The 17,330-nt window shown below is 41.2% G+C and overlaps 2 protein-coding genes across 2 annotated transcripts; both read left to right on the top strand.

Annotated features, from left to right (window-relative positions):
• The first annotated feature begins 1,116 nt into the window (after nt 1–1,116).
• Nucleotides 1,117–3,893, top strand: uqcrh (ubiquinol-cytochrome c reductase hinge protein). Its single transcript, XM_075484337.1, has 4 exons — nt 1,117–1,261; nt 1,496–1,537; nt 2,228–2,389; nt 3,658–3,893. Exons 1-4 carry the CDS (start codon nt 1,217–1,219, stop codon nt 3,688–3,690), a joined length of 282 nt encoding a protein of 93 aa, XP_075340452.1. The 5' UTR covers nt 1,117–1,216; the 3' UTR covers nt 3,691–3,893.
• An 809-nt stretch (nt 3,894–4,702) lies between these two features.
• faah (fatty acid amide hydrolase) lies at nt 4,703–13,877 on the top strand. The gene is made up of 15 exons (XM_075485230.1): nt 4,703–5,490; nt 5,888–6,001; nt 6,226–6,366; nt 6,488–6,621; nt 6,722–6,928; nt 7,017–7,057; nt 7,167–7,291; nt 9,840–9,965; nt 10,064–10,161; nt 11,070–11,169; nt 11,339–11,382; nt 11,493–11,532; nt 11,636–11,744; nt 12,084–12,229; nt 12,925–13,877. Exons 1-15 carry the CDS (start codon nt 5,275–5,277, stop codon nt 13,045–13,047), a joined length of 1,764 nt encoding a protein of 587 aa, XP_075341345.1. The 5' UTR covers nt 4,703–5,274; the 3' UTR covers nt 13,048–13,877.
• The last annotated feature ends 3,453 nt before the right edge of the window (nt 13,878–17,330 follow it).

The following is a 17,330-nucleotide window of genomic DNA, read 5'->3' as shown; positions in this document are numbered from 1 at the left end:
GCAATGTTAGAACCTAGAAAATATCTTTGCTTAACATTATCACTTTGCATTCACATGGGCGAGCACCATCTTTGAGTCTGGTATTCGGTATCGAGCTGCAAACATGTGAGGCACTGATCATTTCAAATGCAACAACAGACCACTTTAGACAGCCGGTCTCACAATAATGGAGTTTAAGTGTTTAATTTAATATGCATTGCAAAGTAGTCTCTCAAATGGAAAAACAAAGATTGAATTAATGCTCATCCTGAAAGTCTGTATGAAAACAGTATCTGTATTCATACAGACTTTCAGATGAGTGGACATGAATACATACTGCATACGGTATCATTGAGTTATTTCCATTGTATCACCTTTTTGAGTCCAGGCTGACCTAATTCATTTTCAGTATTTAGGATAGTGGGCTCCAATACTGTGCCATGGTGCCTCACTGATGGTATTTTGATGCCAATGTGACTTCATAGTGATAGTCCGTCACAGGCTCCTTCTCAGCATCCGAACTCCCTCTAAACAGAAACCCAAAAGGCAATTATCCTGACCTGACCAAAAGTTAATTTAATAGTTTCTTTTTTCTTGTTTTTAAATAAGTGATAAATTAAAAAAAAACAACAACAACAACAACTGTATGGTGGGTGGCTGTGGCAGAAGAGATAAGGCAATCATCCATCATAAAAATGGGCAGATGGGCACAGGACAAGCCAGTGACAAAAACACTTCAACCAAACTGCTGGCCTGGCACAGTGTTCAAAACTAATACGCCGTGTATAGCGTATAGAAGTATTCATTTGGTTATCATCTCAGAAGGTGTATTACTGCTTTCTAACGCAGGGTGGTAGTGTATATTTTGTGTGATTATATTTGGCCTTGGGAAACTGCTGATAGCAGCTTCAAAATAAAACCAAATAATGGTTGCTTCAAGAGAAATACATTCCTGTATGGGTTAGAGTAAGGCAGACGTTAAGACATTTGTCTGTATAGCACTGTTTTGCATCTCAGTGAACCTTTGGTCATTTTTTTGATATCGTAACAAGTTGTTATATTCCAGGTCCAGGTCATGTTGTTTAACGAGAGGTTTATTGTGAAATTGTCCCGCCCGGAAACTGCCCACTCTGTTTTCCCCGACTTGTTTCCTCTCCACTGTGCTCGTGTGACCTGGGGTGTCCTCCAACTACCGTGATTTGACAGCTAGTCAGAGAAGGACAAGACCACCACAGCTATGGTTTTCGAGGAGAAGATGATCATGAACGGAGAGCCCGATGACGTTAGTAGTTGTTACAGATTAAAGACTACTCCAATACGCTTGTGACTTCTGGTAGTTTTAGTTGGCAAGCTAATTAGCCTTCATCATCTGTTAGCTTAGCATTAGCCAGCGTTGACATTCCTGAAGCCCTTCAGAGTTATATTTCAATCTGTTTTGTCTCTGTAATATATCTGCTCAAGGTTGTCTGATACCTAAGTGGGAATGACGTCATTTAATTGTTTTTGTCTGTTTTAGGAGGAGGAAGATGAAGAGGAGGAAGAAGAGCAAGATCTGGTGGTAGGTCAACTGCTGTCCCACAGGAAAAGCTTGAATTATTTAGATACCTGGTTTAAACAGAAGACTGACTGCCCTTTTATTTGGATTTAGTTTGCTCTTTGTTGAACCTAACTAAGCAGAACCAAGAGCACTGAAACTTCTGGCTGTTTAAGGTCGTCTGTACTTATAAAAGTATGTGAGGCATTCTATGACTCTTTGTTGCTCTGTTTTGTTCCCTATAATCCAGACTACAAACCCTGGTACAAAGTTAAAATCATTCTAAAGCTGTAGTGTGTGTGCATTTTATCCAGCTGGAGATGGGGTTATTTATGTCCTTTCTGATTAACAAAATATAAATAAAAAGATCCTAAAGAGGAAGGGAGAAAAAAAAAATGTGGTCAGTCCTCCTGGTCTGCTTTAAACAGTGTGCCACAGATTTTCAAAGGGCTCCATAAAGTGTACAAACTGCTCACACTGCAATAGACAGCTGGTACTAAGAGGAAACTGCACATTAGAAAGACACCTGTGACGTTGACTCTTACACGGCCTGCCCTTTTATTAATTTGTCGGACTCCTTAATTGATTTGCCCAAAAACTGTCACGACTACGTTGGTCTTTGTGGGTACAGGTTAAGAGTGTATCCACTTCTTCAGGCGCCACTGAGGGAGCTCGCGAAGATAGCTATCATGAATGCCGTATTTTCTGTTGCAGGATCCCCTTGAAGCCATGCGCGAGAAGTGTGAAGCGACGGAGCACTGCGTTCACACTCGGGAGCGTTTGGAGCAGTGTCAAAACAGAGTTGGCTCTCGGTCTGCGACAGAGGAGGACTGTACAGAGGAGTTGTTTGACTTCTTGCATGCTCGGGACCACTGCGTAAGTGTTGCACTCGCCAGCTGGATCAAGCAGAAAGATTAAAAATACACCTCCTTATAGCAAAGGTTTACGGCTAGGTTGATAGACAATTGTGCAATTGTACTCTCGCCAGTTATGCACACTGAAGGTAGTCCTATATCTAGAAAGAGCCTGGCTTCATATTAATGGGCTATTTAGACACGATGCGATTTGAGCTGCGCTCCTCTGCTCAGAGACTGTTTTGGGGAGTCGGATGTCAGAATTTTCTGCCTGCCGATCGACTCGAAAAAGAATCAGTGGTGGTCGTTTGTCGTGGCTTCCAGTATTGTTAGCCTTCGGAGGCATTTTTTACATTGTCTGCCAATCTATTCATTAATCTATTACCCAAAATCAATCTGCTTCTACCGTTGCAAGTTGCCTTCACCATAACATTTACATATCTAATTCCGGTCCAGTCATCTTCTCTCTCTAGCCATAAAAGGAGAATACCCTGTTGCGCAGTAATGCAGATAATTGACTGCAGGCCGGACAGAGATCTGCAGCCTCTGCGGTGAATGCGTGTGTGTTGGAGGGACACACCCTTGTGTCATTTCCCGATTTATATTTTCCTCTCCCCGAACTCAAGGAGGGAGGAGTTTAGATCAAACGCATTTATCAACATGAGACGACATTGCCTCTGAGCAAATATTTTAAATTGGCGTCATTTAAGTCTGACGTGACCTAGCAGTTTCTTATTGTTTTGTTGCAGCCCAGCTCTGTATTATGTTATTTTGATCATGTGAGCTTTAAAGGTGCACACAACAATGATTATATTCATTTTGATTCCAATGTACAAAGTCAGATTAACGGGTCACGCCTTCTTTATATGTCAAGGATGCCACAAAGGGATTCATCCGTGTATCCCCTGCCTATTTATCCTCTGGCAAGTCTCCAAACTTCTCCCGGCCGGTAGGCAAGAAGACACAAATTCGATCAATTATATGAGCTAATCGAGTGATTGAGGGAGAAGAAAAGGCGTTTGAAACAAATCCCATTCCTCTGACTGCACTGTATCTGTAAAGTTATGAATAACTTTGTCAAAATTAGTCTTTTTGAAGAAAAATTTAAAGCTAAATCCAAATGTTTGTCCATACAACAAGTTGCTCCATGCAACAGTGAAGTCATATTGATGTGTATGAAAATGTATGATTCATGTTCTTATCGCTCTGCCAAATTGAAGCGGTTAAGTTCAACTCGCAGTGCTTGTGTGGTGTTGTCGCACAGATTAATTTCCTGTCATCTCTCCACAGGTGTCCCACAAACTGTTCCATTCTGTCAAATGAAGTCCCTCCCGGTTGTTGGACCACTTGCTGATGACATTCTTCAAACGTTGTGTATTATTGGAAGAACAAGGGTTTTAAATTCGTCCATATGTGGATCTGCTGTATGTTGTAACTTTCAAATGTACTTTATCTGCTCATGTGCGCGAGTATTGAACAATCGAGTCAGATTGTCAACATTTCATTAAAGTGTCTCGAAAACCAAACCTTTTTTTGTCATGAGTACAATTAATTAGCACAAATGCACCTCGATCCCTCGTGGTAGAGTCGAGATTAAGAGTAACATTTGGTCACAGTGATGTGGTTTTAAGAAGAAACACAACTGATCCGATGATGCTACCTTTTTAGTAAAACTTTAGTTGATCCACTCTGTCTGTGGTTCACTTGCTCCACATGGTTGAGCTTTAACTGTTAAAGAACCCGTCCAAGTCCTGTTCCAGAGTTGGTTGCAGGGGGATGATTGTTCGTTAAAGCATTCAGTGCGCTACATCCTGGCTGACAGTCCTAAATGAGACATTGTGTTGAGATTGAGGGGGTCTGACAGAAAGTGGACAACAACAAAAGGGCTATGAGGACAAAGGATTGATGCACTTCAGACGCTATACTTATAACGGTGACATAAATCCAAACTTAAGCTGAAAGTTTAACTAACTGTGTCAAAACGCTGTCAGAAAATACAGGGAGTCTGCCTTGATATTCGTCAGACTTCAGAGAAGCATCTGAAACTTTTGAGGAGCAGAGAGTAACTTTTCAGCTCTGGACAGATCTTGAGCAGGCATTGTTGAAACCACTCTCTCCTAATGTCGTCACATTTGATAGAAATGGGACGTCTTCTCTGGTGTGGAGGTGCATTAAATCCACACCAGAGAAGGGAGACAGAACTGTACCCACAGTTTTAAGCTCTTCCCTTAAATTTAAGAATAAAGGTCAAGGGGATCAACAATCAAAGCTATGCTTAATGGGACGGGAGATTGCTTTATATAAATAATTTTAGCTTGAATATTAAAAAGTCCCTTTTTTTTTAAAGATCATCTTAAATGATAACATGTGAGCTGATTAAACTTGCCATGAACACGGAGTTGTAGGCTACTGTCAGCTGTCTACCTAACCCGTTCTTTACCCTTGAGTTAAGAAGGCCAAGTGAGCTATGACGAGTTTATTTTTCCTACACAACACACTGGATGTGCCAACACAGCTGTGTTACAGATGGATGCGAAATGGCTCAAACGAGAGAAAAGTAACAAACTGGGCGACGAAATGATCACAACGAGATGAAAAATAGACACAAAACAGAACAAAACTGCATCAAGTAAAACGACAATGGAATGCAATGTTTTCATAATCTGTCACTGGCGCCCTCTGTCGTACAAACGTCCCGTTGTGTAACTGGACGAAGGATCACTCGGGAAACTCAGGAAACACTTCAATAAACTGAAAGTTAGTAGAGCAGAAGGAGGTCCAACACGACGTATGATCGAATGCTAACCGCGCCCACCTGTTGACTTTAAAGTCCGGACAAGTCCGTCATTCAGACAACCGTGTGGGTTAATCCGAGATAGCAGACGTTGAGAAACAACACTCAACACAATGCAAACAATAGGGCAGTTTGTTCAGGGTGTGAAGATGGACGGCCGAATAGCGTCTCTGCTGACGACTGCCGTCTGCGGCGTGGGAGCTCTGCTGGTGCTGGTTCGGACGGTGAGCGGCCGTCGAACAACCAGGGAGAAGATCCAGAGAGCCAGAGAGCGGAGAACCGAGAGCCTGCAGCGGGCTGAGCAGGCGGTGCTCCGCTACAAGGAGTCGGTGAGAGTTCAGGCTTCTAATGAATGGTCCCTGATCAAGAAAAGCGCTATTATGACCTGCTTGATTTGAACTGAAACTTGTTCAAAAATTGAAATGCCTGAGATTCTATCTGAGATTTGAACCCATAATGATGTGGCCCCCTGTTGTTTTTTCCCATTGTTGTCAGACTCTCAGTGCTGTGCTGATGTATTGACCTAGAAACGCAAATTGCCTTGTTTGTTTAGCCGTAACTGAATGAACCGAGTCAGCTTGTACAATTCAGGGCCATGGGGAACATGATGCTGTCCTGACACTCAGTTAAACTAAACACATAGCGTGTAAATGATTGTGAGTTATTTGTTTCGAATATTTGTCATGAATATTTTGTGTTTGTTCGTTTGTATCACTGGTCTTCTAGCATCCATCCATCAACTCCGCTCACATCTTGTCGCTGTCGCTGTCTGAGTTGAGGAAGCAGCTGCAGGAAGGCTCACTGAGCACCGAGGACGTGTTTTACACTTTCATGGAAAAGGTGCAGTCTCCAGAGGATTTGTGCATCCTCGCTTCTGCAGATCAATTAATTTAACCAGCTTTTTTTAACGTGTGCTTTTGCACTTATACGTGTCTGAGTGCAGAAAAGTACGTCCTGTAAGAATAAAATGGCCACACAGAATCCCCTCATTCTTCGAGTCTCACTAAAAGAAGCCTTTTAAAAAGAAACCTGAACCTGTCTGTGCTGTCTTTTCATGTCGACAGACGCTGGCTGTGCACAAGAAGCTGAACTGCTGCACTGAAGTTTTGCTCGAGAGTTTTGACCAGCTGAAAACAGTTGGCGCCAACAAGGATGGTCTCCTGTATGGCGTTCCAGTCAGCATCAAAGACAATGTATCATACAAGGTGTTTGTGGTTAACTGACAGAGAAATGTGAATGTCCGTGTGAAACTGTTGCAGCTCTTTTGACGTTGCACGGGTGTGACGACACTGTCGTCTTTTCTTTTTTTTCGTTTTTACAACAAAGGACCATGACTGTACCTGTGGTGTAATCATTAATCTGGACCAGCCTGCCCAGAAGGACAGTGTGCTCGTTGAAGTTCTAAAGAGACAAGGAGCTATTCCCTTTGTGAAAACCAACCTGCCCCAAGCGCTGTTAAAGTAACGTTAAACTTGGGCCATCGTTGTCCTGGTGAAAACCGTGTGTTCTCTAATGTGTATATTTCTACTTATGTGTTTGTCTGCTCTTCCTCCTCCTCAGTTTTGACTGCAGCAACCCCATCTATGGGCAGACCTTGAACCCCTATAATCCCCAGAAGACTCCTGGAGGTTCATCCGGAGGGGAGGGGGCTCTCATCGGGGGAGGGGGCTCCCTCCTTGGTATAGGCACTGATGTAGGGGGGAGTATCCGCATTCCCTGCTCATTCTGTGGAATCTGTGGCTTTAAGCCGACAGCGGGTAGGCTGAGGTGTGTCTCCTTTTATGAAATTTTTATGGATGTTATTGCACAATCATTTCTTTGAATTTTATACGAGTACAGCTCGTCTTTATGTCAGTTCACAGGGTCTGGTTCCCATTTATCGAGGGCAAAAGTCTGGTAAGGCAGCATGAATATGTTCCACTGACATGTACACTAAAAGCAAAGTTGCATGTCACAAGCTTCATCTGGGACACTTGGTTGAATGTGTTATGTCTTGCTGTATTAGTGCTGTCATCTGCTGGGCCCATGGGAAAGGATGTGGACAGTCTGGCTCTGTGCATGCAGGCTCTCCTCTGTGATCATATGTTTTCCCTGGACCCCACTGTGCCACCATTACCGTTCAATACACAGGTGTGTCGTATGTGGTCAGATATGTGACATCTCACCGTTAGGTTTTTTTGCTTGTATGTAACGTGTTGCTGTCTTATAAGTGTGAAAAGGACAAGTGAAGACAAGTTCCAGGAATTAGTCTGGTACACAACACGCATGAAATTGTAATTTTTCATTTTGTGGTTTTTGTTGACAAATTCATTAATTTTCTTTGCCCACTTAATCCTGTTCAGGGCTGCAGTGAGTTCAAATTCAAGAATAGATGGATAGAGTTGGAGCTGTAGAAAACTATACCTACAGTGAAAATGAGTACACCCCTGTTGAAAAGTAACATTTTGAACAATATTTTAATACACACACAAGTTATTCCCAAAACGTGCATAGAGTAAGTTTAATACAACATCTGTTGAGCTTACAACAGAAAAGAAAGGTCAATAATATAACTTAAATGACATATTTGTCCATTTTTGTGAAATTATGCTGGTGCAAAAGTGAGTACACCCCTATGTTAAACTCCCTGAGAATGGGCCGCGTTGGCCCGAAATGTCATGAAATGAAAAGGCATTAAAAGGGAGGTCATCGTTGTGCGTTTCATCCTTGCCTTACATTGAAATTTTACATTTTGAGTCTGCACCAGGCTAAAAGAGACGTGTGTGAGATTTGACTGAAATCCTATGGAGAGTATCATGATCTGCTTCAGTAGTCACAGTACATGTTGACAAGCATGTTTCTTTTGGTGAAATTCAGCTTCCTACTGTTGATGGCATCCATACAGCCCCAAACCATGTCACTCCCACTACTATGCTTGACTTTAAGCATGGGGCACTTTTCTTTGTACAAATCACTTTTTACCACCACACAGGCTTGACACCATCTAAAGCAAATTTGTTCATCTTGGTGTCATCAGATCACAGGACATGGTTCCAGCAATCCATATCCTTAGTTTGTTTGTCTCTGATGAGACAATGATAAACAAATTTGCTTTCGATGGTGTCAAGCATGTGTGGTGGTAAAAAGTGATTTGTACAAAGAAAAGTGCCCCATGCTTAAAGTCAAGCATAGTAGTGGGAGTGACATGGTTTGGGGCTGTATGGATGCCATCAACAGTAGGAAGCTGAATTTCACCAAAAGAAACATGCTTGTCAACATGTACTGTGACTACTGAAGCAGATCATGATACTCTCCATAGGATTTCAGTCAAATCTCACACACGTCTCTTTTAGCCTGGTGCAGACTCAAAATGTAAAATTTCAATGTAAGGCAAGGATGAAACGCACAACGATGACCTCCCTTTTAATGCCTTTTCATTTCATGACATTTCGGGCCAACACGGCCCATTCTCAGGGAGTTTAACATAGGGGTGTACTCACTTTTGCACCAGCATAATTTCACAAAAATGGACAAATATGTCATTTAAGTTATATTATTGACCTTTCTTTTCTGTTGTAAGCTCAACAGATGTTGTTGTAGGAGCCATACATTGATTTTGAGTTGTTTTATTTTGTATTATTCTATTTTTTGTTTGCACATGCATGACGTCAGCAGGAGGCTGTCGCCGGTGTCTGTGGGTGGCACTTTGGGTGTGTTTTTCCTTTAAATGAGCAGGTGAGCTCAGCTGTGGGGGGATGAGCTTGGATCATGGCGGCTGGGTGAGCTTGGGGAAAAACTTTTTGTTGACCGTAACCGTAAACGTAAGCATAATATTAACTGCACTGTCAGAGGCATCCTTGCACAGCTCGTGAAATGCATCAAAAGGAAGTAAGTGTCTGTCTTTTATGTACAAGCTCGTGAGATGGAGCAATAAATAACACCATCGTGTGCAATAGTTCTGCGTGACGCGTCTTCAGTAGTAAAACCCCATGTCTTAGCCGGCCGCGGCGTTTGTATTGGTTTTTAAGTTTATACGCCGCAATATTTGTATTAAACTTACTCTATGCACGTTTTGGGAATAACTTGTGTGTGTATTAAAATATTGTTCAAAATGTTACTTTTCAACAGGGGTGTACTCATTTTCACTGTGCACTGTACATCCTCCTTTGTATCTGTTTTCTGTTAGATGCAAACATGGCATGGGTTTGTCAAGTAGTCAAGGGAGGAAATGTCCTAAGCTTGGTTAAAAACTCACTCATTGACTGTTTGTATCGCAGATATGTTTTCTTTGAGGGAACAGACAGATCTCAGCTGTGATGACGGTAGTAAGATTATTAACAGAAGACGCACGAGAGATAGATGATCATTTTCAAGGTTGTTACTGATTGAATTTAATGGTTTAAGAATAAATAAATAATTAAGACACCTGTAACAAATTTACAGGGGGGTTGTTTTCTTAACCAAGACAATTTTATGTGACTACTACAGTATGAGCAGATCGGGTTACCGCATGTTTAAACCAACAGGTTTTGTTCATTCTATTGGTTTATTTCTCTGTTTTACCTTGATGAACGTCCTAGAATAAGCAATAAAGGCCTTCATTTCTGCTCATAAATATCAGTTCTGAATAAAAAAGGAATCTGTTGGAGTGTACTTCTGCTGAAAAAAATCTCATAAAATAAAAACATCTCTCCTCCAGATTTATGAGAGTTCCAAACCTCTTAGGATTGGTTTCCTAGAAAGCGATGGCTACGCACACCCCGCTCCGAGCATGGTGCGCTGCATCCGAGAGGTTAAAGCTCTGTTAGAGCAAGCAGGGCACACTGTAAGACTGCACCACACACACAAAGAACTACCGTGTAGAATCACAGCCACCTAAGGTATGTGACGGATGCGTCTAAATGTGGCCCTTTTTGATTTTAGTTGGTGCCTTTCAGTCCTCTGAGGTTAGACGATGCCATCCCTGAGCTCGTGATAAAGGGTATATTTGCGGATGGAACTGCCAGCATGCTACAAAAACTGTAAGTTGTTCTTACCGACGCAAGTAATATTTAAGCAGTGACTTAACATGAAGCGTCAGGGCTCAGAGTGATACTCTGAAATATGGCACCGAGCAAAAGTCTTAAACTTTACATTTCCAGAAAAATGACTAGGACATGCTGTGATTCATTGAGACATGCGTACGCATCTCTATAAATGCTTGTGACTACTACAGAATGAGCAGTTTGTTCAGTTCTAACAGGCTTGAAAGTCGATATTTGGTCTGAGCACCATTTCTTTAAGTCGTCCTCAGGAATAGTTCTCCAGTTCTCTTCCTTGGATGTTTGCTGCCTTTGGTCCCGTTCTCCGTCGAGCTGATCCCACACTGCTTCAATAATGTTGGGGTCTGGGCTCTGAGGAGGATTCACCACTCTATAAGACCTGTTGCTACTTATTTTCAGTCCCCTTTTTTGAGTCATTTGGCATATCTCAGTCTTTTAGTCTTTAAGAATTTCTTCATAGCCACTGTTCCGTCCATCCATTTTCTGACCTTTATCCAGCTGTGGGGGCAACAGAGATCCCCAAGGACTCTGTCTTCTGGGGGTAGACCAAAGCTTCACCAAGCCAGCTGAAACCTGTAGGTTTTCCTACATGTTGAGTCTTGGATCTGAGCTTATGGGAGGGTTGGAACATAGATCGACTTAAATCAACCCTTAATCATTCAAGCCCTCTTTATGCTTGATTGATTCATAGGTTATTGTTAAGTTGCTTAAAAAAAGACAAAGAAACCTAAATATATTTAAGCACAAGGACTTAACCTATTGTTAACTCTTAAAATGATGTTGTGCCTACATGCAGCCACTCAGGGTTGCAATCGAAGTGTAAACGATGGCCTGAAACTGCTCTGAAACTATTGCACTATAATGATGCCTCATTGTTTCTGTTTTAGGGAGGGTGGGCCCGTGGACCCTTGTCTCAGGGCTCAGATTTTTTTGTACAAGCTTCCCAAGTGGTTGAAGAAAACCCTATTTTTCATCCTCAAACCCTTTGTGAGTTTTTCTGCCTCTGTGGCATACACGTATCAATAAAGATTAGAAACAAAGCGATTACTGAATTTGATGTTGGTTTGAAACTGATCTCAGCAGCTATTTGATAAACCCATTAATTGTGTGATTTCTGGAATGAAACATTGTGTATTCACTTTCATGTATTTTGCAGTCCCCTCGTATACCTGTCTGCCTCAGAGCCCTCTGTGGCATTGGGTGAGAAAGTATTCTTTAAGTTGATCATTTGTGCTTGATGGCTTTTTAATTTGTAAGTCCTCCTATGTGATGAACAAAATGCCACCAACTCTTTCTTTCCTTATTTTTAGATCTGTTCCAGATTTGTGGAAACATCATGGTGCTGTTGAGGTAAACTAGCTGTAAGCTAGTGATACTTGCACATATATACGAATGCATAACGGGGAAATGGAACTCTTGAGTTTTGTTTTTTTCTTTTTTTTTTTTTTTTCAGGACTACATATGTGAGACGATAGCAGAATGGAAGCGCTACAACATAGATGTGGTGCTGTGCCCTTCTATTGCACCAGCCTTCAACTTCCTCTACTGCGGCAAGCTTACAAGTACGCTATAGTGAGCAGCTATGTTGGCAACATTAGAGGGGATGTTGCGAATGATCAGAAAAGTAGAAGCCGTCTTCACCATTATTTTTTGTTAAGTTTGCATATACGTTTGGGTAATTTTTTTTATTTTCTTTTTTTTTATTTTAGCAAGGCTTTGTAAAGTCTGTAAAGTACTTTTAGAGTTGGTGTCTCGCTGCAGTAGACGGCAGTCAGAATGCTCTGTTTGTAGGAGAATCTGTTTTCTGACAGATTGATGTCAATCAGATTCTAACTATTGATGTTAACAGCGTGTTAAGGGTTGCATTGTGGACGATTAATGCGTCTTTTCTTTCTTTTCAGGTACTACCAGTAACACCATGATTTACAATCTCCTCAACTTTCCTGCCGGTGTTGTCCCCGTTTCCACGGCAACGGCAGAGGATGAGGAGGAACTTAAGCACTACAAGGGGATTCACCATGACACCTGGGACAAGCTCTTCCAACAGGTGATGGAGGGTTTGGGGAAAAAATAACGAGCACACAATGATATCATGCAACAGTTCTTCTCTACAACCTTCAGTAGTACCACCATTTGTTTGTGGAAGTCATATCATGTGTTTTTTCATGTTGTGTCAGAGGCATTAACTTGACCAGTATTTTCATTAAGTGACCCAGAGGAGGCAGCATCAAGCATAAAGCGTTTCAGCCTTTGTGTAATGTATAAACAGACGGGTGAAAACACGTTGTAATACTTCAGAGATGCATCATGCAACTTTTGATTTGTATCTTAACTGAAGCGCTCATGCAACAGTTTATTCATCAATTAATTAATTAAGGCAGCTTTTGTTTGTGTAAAAAATAAATAAATAAATAAATAAATAAAAAATTCAGCAAATAGTAAGGAAATAAACAAAATTTCAAGTTCGAGCCATCAGCTTCAAACTTGATATTACCTTCCACGCTTAAAAAAGCTCGGACACAGTGTAAAATGTGTATTAAAAAAACCCGCTTGCAGTGATTTGTAATTTGTTAAATTGTTTCTATTTGATACCTGCAATTTCTTGTGGCCACCACTCTGTCCACTCTCTCATCATTCGGTCTTTAGCGTCTCATTCGTAAAACACAAGTTCCACTTTTGGTCAGCAGATGGAGGCAGGTGACTGCAAAGCATTTAGTGACAGGAGTCTGTGTCTGTGTTCAGGCTGTTGCTGGAAGCGAGGGTCTGCCATTGGCGGTGCAGTGTGTGGCCTTGCCGTGGCACGATGAGCTCTGCCTGCGCTTCATGAAGGAGGTGGAACAACTAGTCAAGCAGAACAGAAAGTAGAGCCGTGTGCTGGTTCCCCAGAGGCGGGGCTGCCTCAGTTGGCTAACGGGCCTCAGGTAAATGTGAGGGCGCACAAACTTTTTTGACGAAGGTGCCTTTTTTTAGTTGGGAGTACAACAAAATAATTGCTAAGCTATTAGTCACTTTAACAAATGAATTATGCTTGATCAAAAGCTGTTAAATATTTGGAAATTTGTGAAATGAACTGAGACATTGTCTTTGCTCGTTGGGTTTTCAGAATCACAAACTTACCACTACTACTACTGAAAGAAATATTAACCAATTTTTGTGATGTCCATCTGCTTTATTTCACTCACAATCATTTTTAAAATTGGATTTTTTTTTTTTTAGGTAAAGTAAATCATACAAGTGTATTGATCATTTTAGACTAAGAGTCTAATTCTCTTCATGTTGTGACATTTTGGTTCCAGTTCGGATTTGCACTAGTATATATGAAATAAGTCTCAGTTTTGTTTTTCCTTCATCAGATATGTTTGATATTTTACACGGTACATAATGAACAGGATCTAAATCAAACCAAATCAATGTCTCTCTCTGGCACTGCAGCCTCATGCGGGAAAATTATACAAATTATGAATTTCATGATGTCATTGTGAATAACAAAATAATGTCTTCTTCACAGTGTTTGCTTTTTACAAGTGCTTTCTGTGATCTAATGAATGAGAATAAAAGTGACAACTGTCCCTGAGTAACAGTTGCTTTTATTCCCCCACATAAGATGATATTTCATAGCCATTCTAATGTGACACGCATGCAATAAACGCTGTGCTGAGACTCCTCCCCCCCTCTGTGCCATCTCTTGATTTTGTGTTTTCTAGCGCTGTAAACAATGCTCCTGAATTAAATTTCTAATGAACTCATTTCGCTTGGAGGTGTACATTTTCAAGAGGGGCCCAAAACCACCTCCTTTGCCTGTCGCCTCCACCTTCCTCAGAGGTGCCACAGATGAGCGCAGATCATTTTCATTCTTATTCAGAGTGATTGTTGCATTGACGCCATGGCAGGAAACAGAAAAAGAGATAAAGGAGGCTAATGACACATGGCGCCTTCATCTACAAGGCCAGTGCACCATGTCGTCATATTGTGATTACCCCGTGCTATTGTAAATATGTGTTTCTGTTGGGTTTACATAAATTTACATACGTTTGAAAACTTTCCTGGAATGGGAAACCATTAGAGACAACGTTAGTGTTTGCCATTACAGTCCTTCGCGTTTTTTTTTTTTTTTTTCTTTTCTTTTTTTTTCACTGACTGGAAATGGCCATGTGCATGCAGTGGAGGAAGGAGGGCACATTAGGCGAGCAGGAGAGCTGGAATTGAGAGGTTGTTCTTAGCATTATCAGCGGCACATAGAGAGAGAGTGTGGCTCTCGCTGTGCCACTCAGTCAGGGAGCATTAAGCCTTAAGAGGCAGTGAAGAGACTCGGGTCTTCAGAGAGAACTTGACATTGTTCATAAATCCCTCAGGATCTGAGACAGAGGTAATGACAAACTCACATAAATGCTCCATCACAGCTTACCCTCATTAAATAATTCAACAATTTGGTAGCAATATGTTTTATATTAAAATCCATATATAGATCATTCATACAGTGCAATACGATCACAGAGCTAAATAAGATAGTTGTCTTAAATTGAAAGTAAATCCCTTTTGGAAAATGTAACGTGGCACATGTTTATGCTTTATGGTAAGATTGGGGGGGGGGGCAGATGAAAATGTACTCTTTCTTTAAAAGTTGTTACAGATAATGAACATTGTAAGTGTATGTTGAGTAATTCAAATTATCTTTGATAGACAGGATATTAGATATTGATTGCAGCAGCCCAAATCTTTACCTGAATCAGTCTTTAATTGAGAAGTTGTTGTCAGCAACACCACCATGTTGAATCACCACTTCTTTTAACTACAGTGTTCTGAAACTTTGGAGAGAAATTTAAACAGGTTTTTTTCAGCTGTTTCCTTTGGGAGTTTTCTTTTTTCTTTTTTCTTTTTTTTTTTTTACAAAAGAGCAAATGTTTTTAGAAGGTGGCAGGTCTGGACTGCAGGCAGGCCGGTTTAACATCTGGACTCTGACCACTGAGCCATGCTATTGTAATATGTGCAGAATGTGGTTTAACATTGTCTTGCGGAAAAAAATAAAAGGCCTCCTCAGGAAAAAGATGCCATAATGGTGGCATGTATTGCTCAAAAGCCCGTGTACATAATTTAGCTTTTGATGGTGCCTTCGCAGACCTTATTGATTCCATGCGCACTAATGTTCCCTCATAGCATCACAGATGCTGACTTTTAGAACTGTGTGCTGATGGTCCCTTTCTTCTGTCGCTTGGAGGATACAGTGTATATTAATTCAACAAAGAATTTGTTTCATTTTCATTACAATTTCATTTGCCAGTTTTCAGCTTTATTTCAGTCCATCTGTATCCATTAGAATCTGAGGCGCCCTCAAAATATTAACAGATTTACACTCAAATCTTGCATCAAGTCCTAACAGCCTAAATCAGTCAGGCCCCAGAGAAGGTGGCATTCCTGCCACCTCTTTGTATATTGATCTTATTTAGTATGCTAGTATCAACTTGGAATATTTTAATGTAACAAAAAGCTTTTTCACTGGCACTAGTTTCCAAAGGGTTCCCAAATCAATGTGATGACTTTCCCCCACAGGATTTCATGTTTTACCTGACCCATATAATTCAATATGAACAAATGTAAAGAAAACAAAAATGTAATTTGTCGTTTTCAACATTATTCGCTATGTTGCAGCTATTTTCGCTTAAGGCCCTGTCACACTGTTGCGTATGAGAGAAGCGTATGAGTTGCGTATGAAAATTAATAATATAATTTTCATACGCACGAAAAGTCCTTGAAAATAAAGAATGACTAGCGTATGAGTAGCATATGAACTGCGCATGCCCAGCGTACGTTTCAACGCGCCTTTTGAGAATGAGGAGTCACGTGACTCCAGTCGGCCATGTTGGCAGAAGACGCTATTGGTTGCCAGGGGCAACGCCATTAACTCAGCAGCCTTTCCACATTGCTCCATTAGTGCAGTAGACGACGCGCTATCAACATCTCTCGAGACATTCATCTCGATCATGCCTCCCAAGAAGCAATCGTCGTTTGCCCGGGCCCTGGGCCGAGGAAAAGGCAAAAAAACACAAGAATCATTCTCACCCAAACCTGCTGAAATGCCTGATGCACCTGCGGCTGATGAGTTACATGCTTCTGAGCGATCAAGATCCCCAACTCCTCCTCCTGACCGCTCCCGTGAATCGTCGGTTGCCTGCCGCCTCCATCTCCGCCCATCTGGCGGAGATGGAGGCGGCAGACGGGCGGAGGCTATAAATACGCTAGCTGTACGGTACACCTTCATGCCAACATATGGCAATTTATGTCCAGCGTTCTCGACCTATCAGTAACGTACCTATATCGTACCTCTAGCGTATTCAGCGTATGCCAAGCGTATGCTTAGCGTATTAACCATACGCACAAAAGTTTTGAGCATGTTCAAAAATTTATTTCTGCCTCAGGGTATGCCAACGTATGCCAGCGTGCTTGAAACGTATACAACCTATGCCTAACGTTCCCCTGGCGTATGTCAGCGTATACCAGCGTATGAGTGATAATTTTCATACGCTCGTGCCATACGCAACAGTGTGACAGGGCCATCAGATCAGAAGATACAAGGTTTAATTTGATTTGCCAGTCACTGCAATATAACTTATTTAATTGTAGTATATAATGCACAATTGTTACAGTGCATGTTGTCTGATTATAGTGACTTTCATTATTTCTAAGTCACATTGGATAAAAGCCTCTGCTATATGACTACATTTAAATATTTTGGAGACAGTTAAGCAAAACAGAAGAATTATTCCTACTGTTATTAGCTGCCCCTGATACAGTGACAGGGTTTCCTTCGAGGATGACCTATTAAACATCCAGACAAAAGCATTCCAACACATGTGGACAGTTAGTACAAGAGAAATAAAAAAATGCACACTCAGGGTGCATAAAAAAAAAAAGCTAACCGTAAACAATACTTAAATTGGAGACCAAAATTGTTTGTGATTAGAATTATTCATGAACTATGAAAGCTTTAAAGCCAGCAAGAGTTTTGCCTACTTTGCTCCTTAAAATTTGAAGTCGTCACTTGTTACGTCAGTCCTATGACCCTGCTGAAGAGCATTATGCTGCTTATTTTAAGAAATCTTTCTTACTATTTTCTAATAGTATTTTATGTAAAAAATAATAGTTCAAACAGT

This window comes from Odontesthes bonariensis, chromosome 15, assembly GCF_027942865.1.
Source record: "Odontesthes bonariensis isolate fOdoBon6 chromosome 15, fOdoBon6.hap1, whole genome shotgun sequence".
In the NCBI taxonomy this organism is placed as follows: Eukaryota; Metazoa; Chordata; class Actinopteri; order Atheriniformes; family Atherinopsidae; genus Odontesthes; species Odontesthes bonariensis.
This window is presented reverse-complemented; position numbering and strand designations above follow the sequence as displayed.

What these genes read in the sequence shown, in the direction of transcription:
- faah (XM_075485230.1), top strand. Translation starts at nt 5,275, where the DNA reads ATGCAAACAATAGGGCAGTTTGTTCAGGGTGTGAAGATGGACGGCCGA. An exon ending in TGCTCCGCTACAAGGAGTCG is followed by an intron (nt 5,491 to 5,887) that starts GTGAGAGTTCAG and finishes CTGGTCTTCTAG; the next exon opens with CATCCATCCATCAACTCCGC. An exon ending in AAGACAATGTATCATACAAG is followed by an intron (nt 6,367 to 6,487) that starts GTGTTTGTGGTT and finishes TTTACAACAAAG; the next exon opens with GACCATGACTGTACCTGTGG.
- uqcrh (XM_075484337.1), top strand. Translation starts at nt 1,217, where the DNA reads ATGGTTTTCGAGGAGAAGATGATCATGAACGGAGAGCCCGATGAC. An exon ending in TGAACGGAGAGCCCGATGAC is followed by an intron (nt 1,262 to 1,495) that starts GTTAGTAGTTGT and finishes TGTCTGTTTTAG; the next exon opens with GAGGAGGAAGATGAAGAGGA. An exon ending in AAGAAGAGCAAGATCTGGTG is followed by an intron (nt 1,538 to 2,227) that starts GTAGGTCAACTG and finishes TTTCTGTTGCAG; the next exon opens with GATCCCCTTGAAGCCATGCG.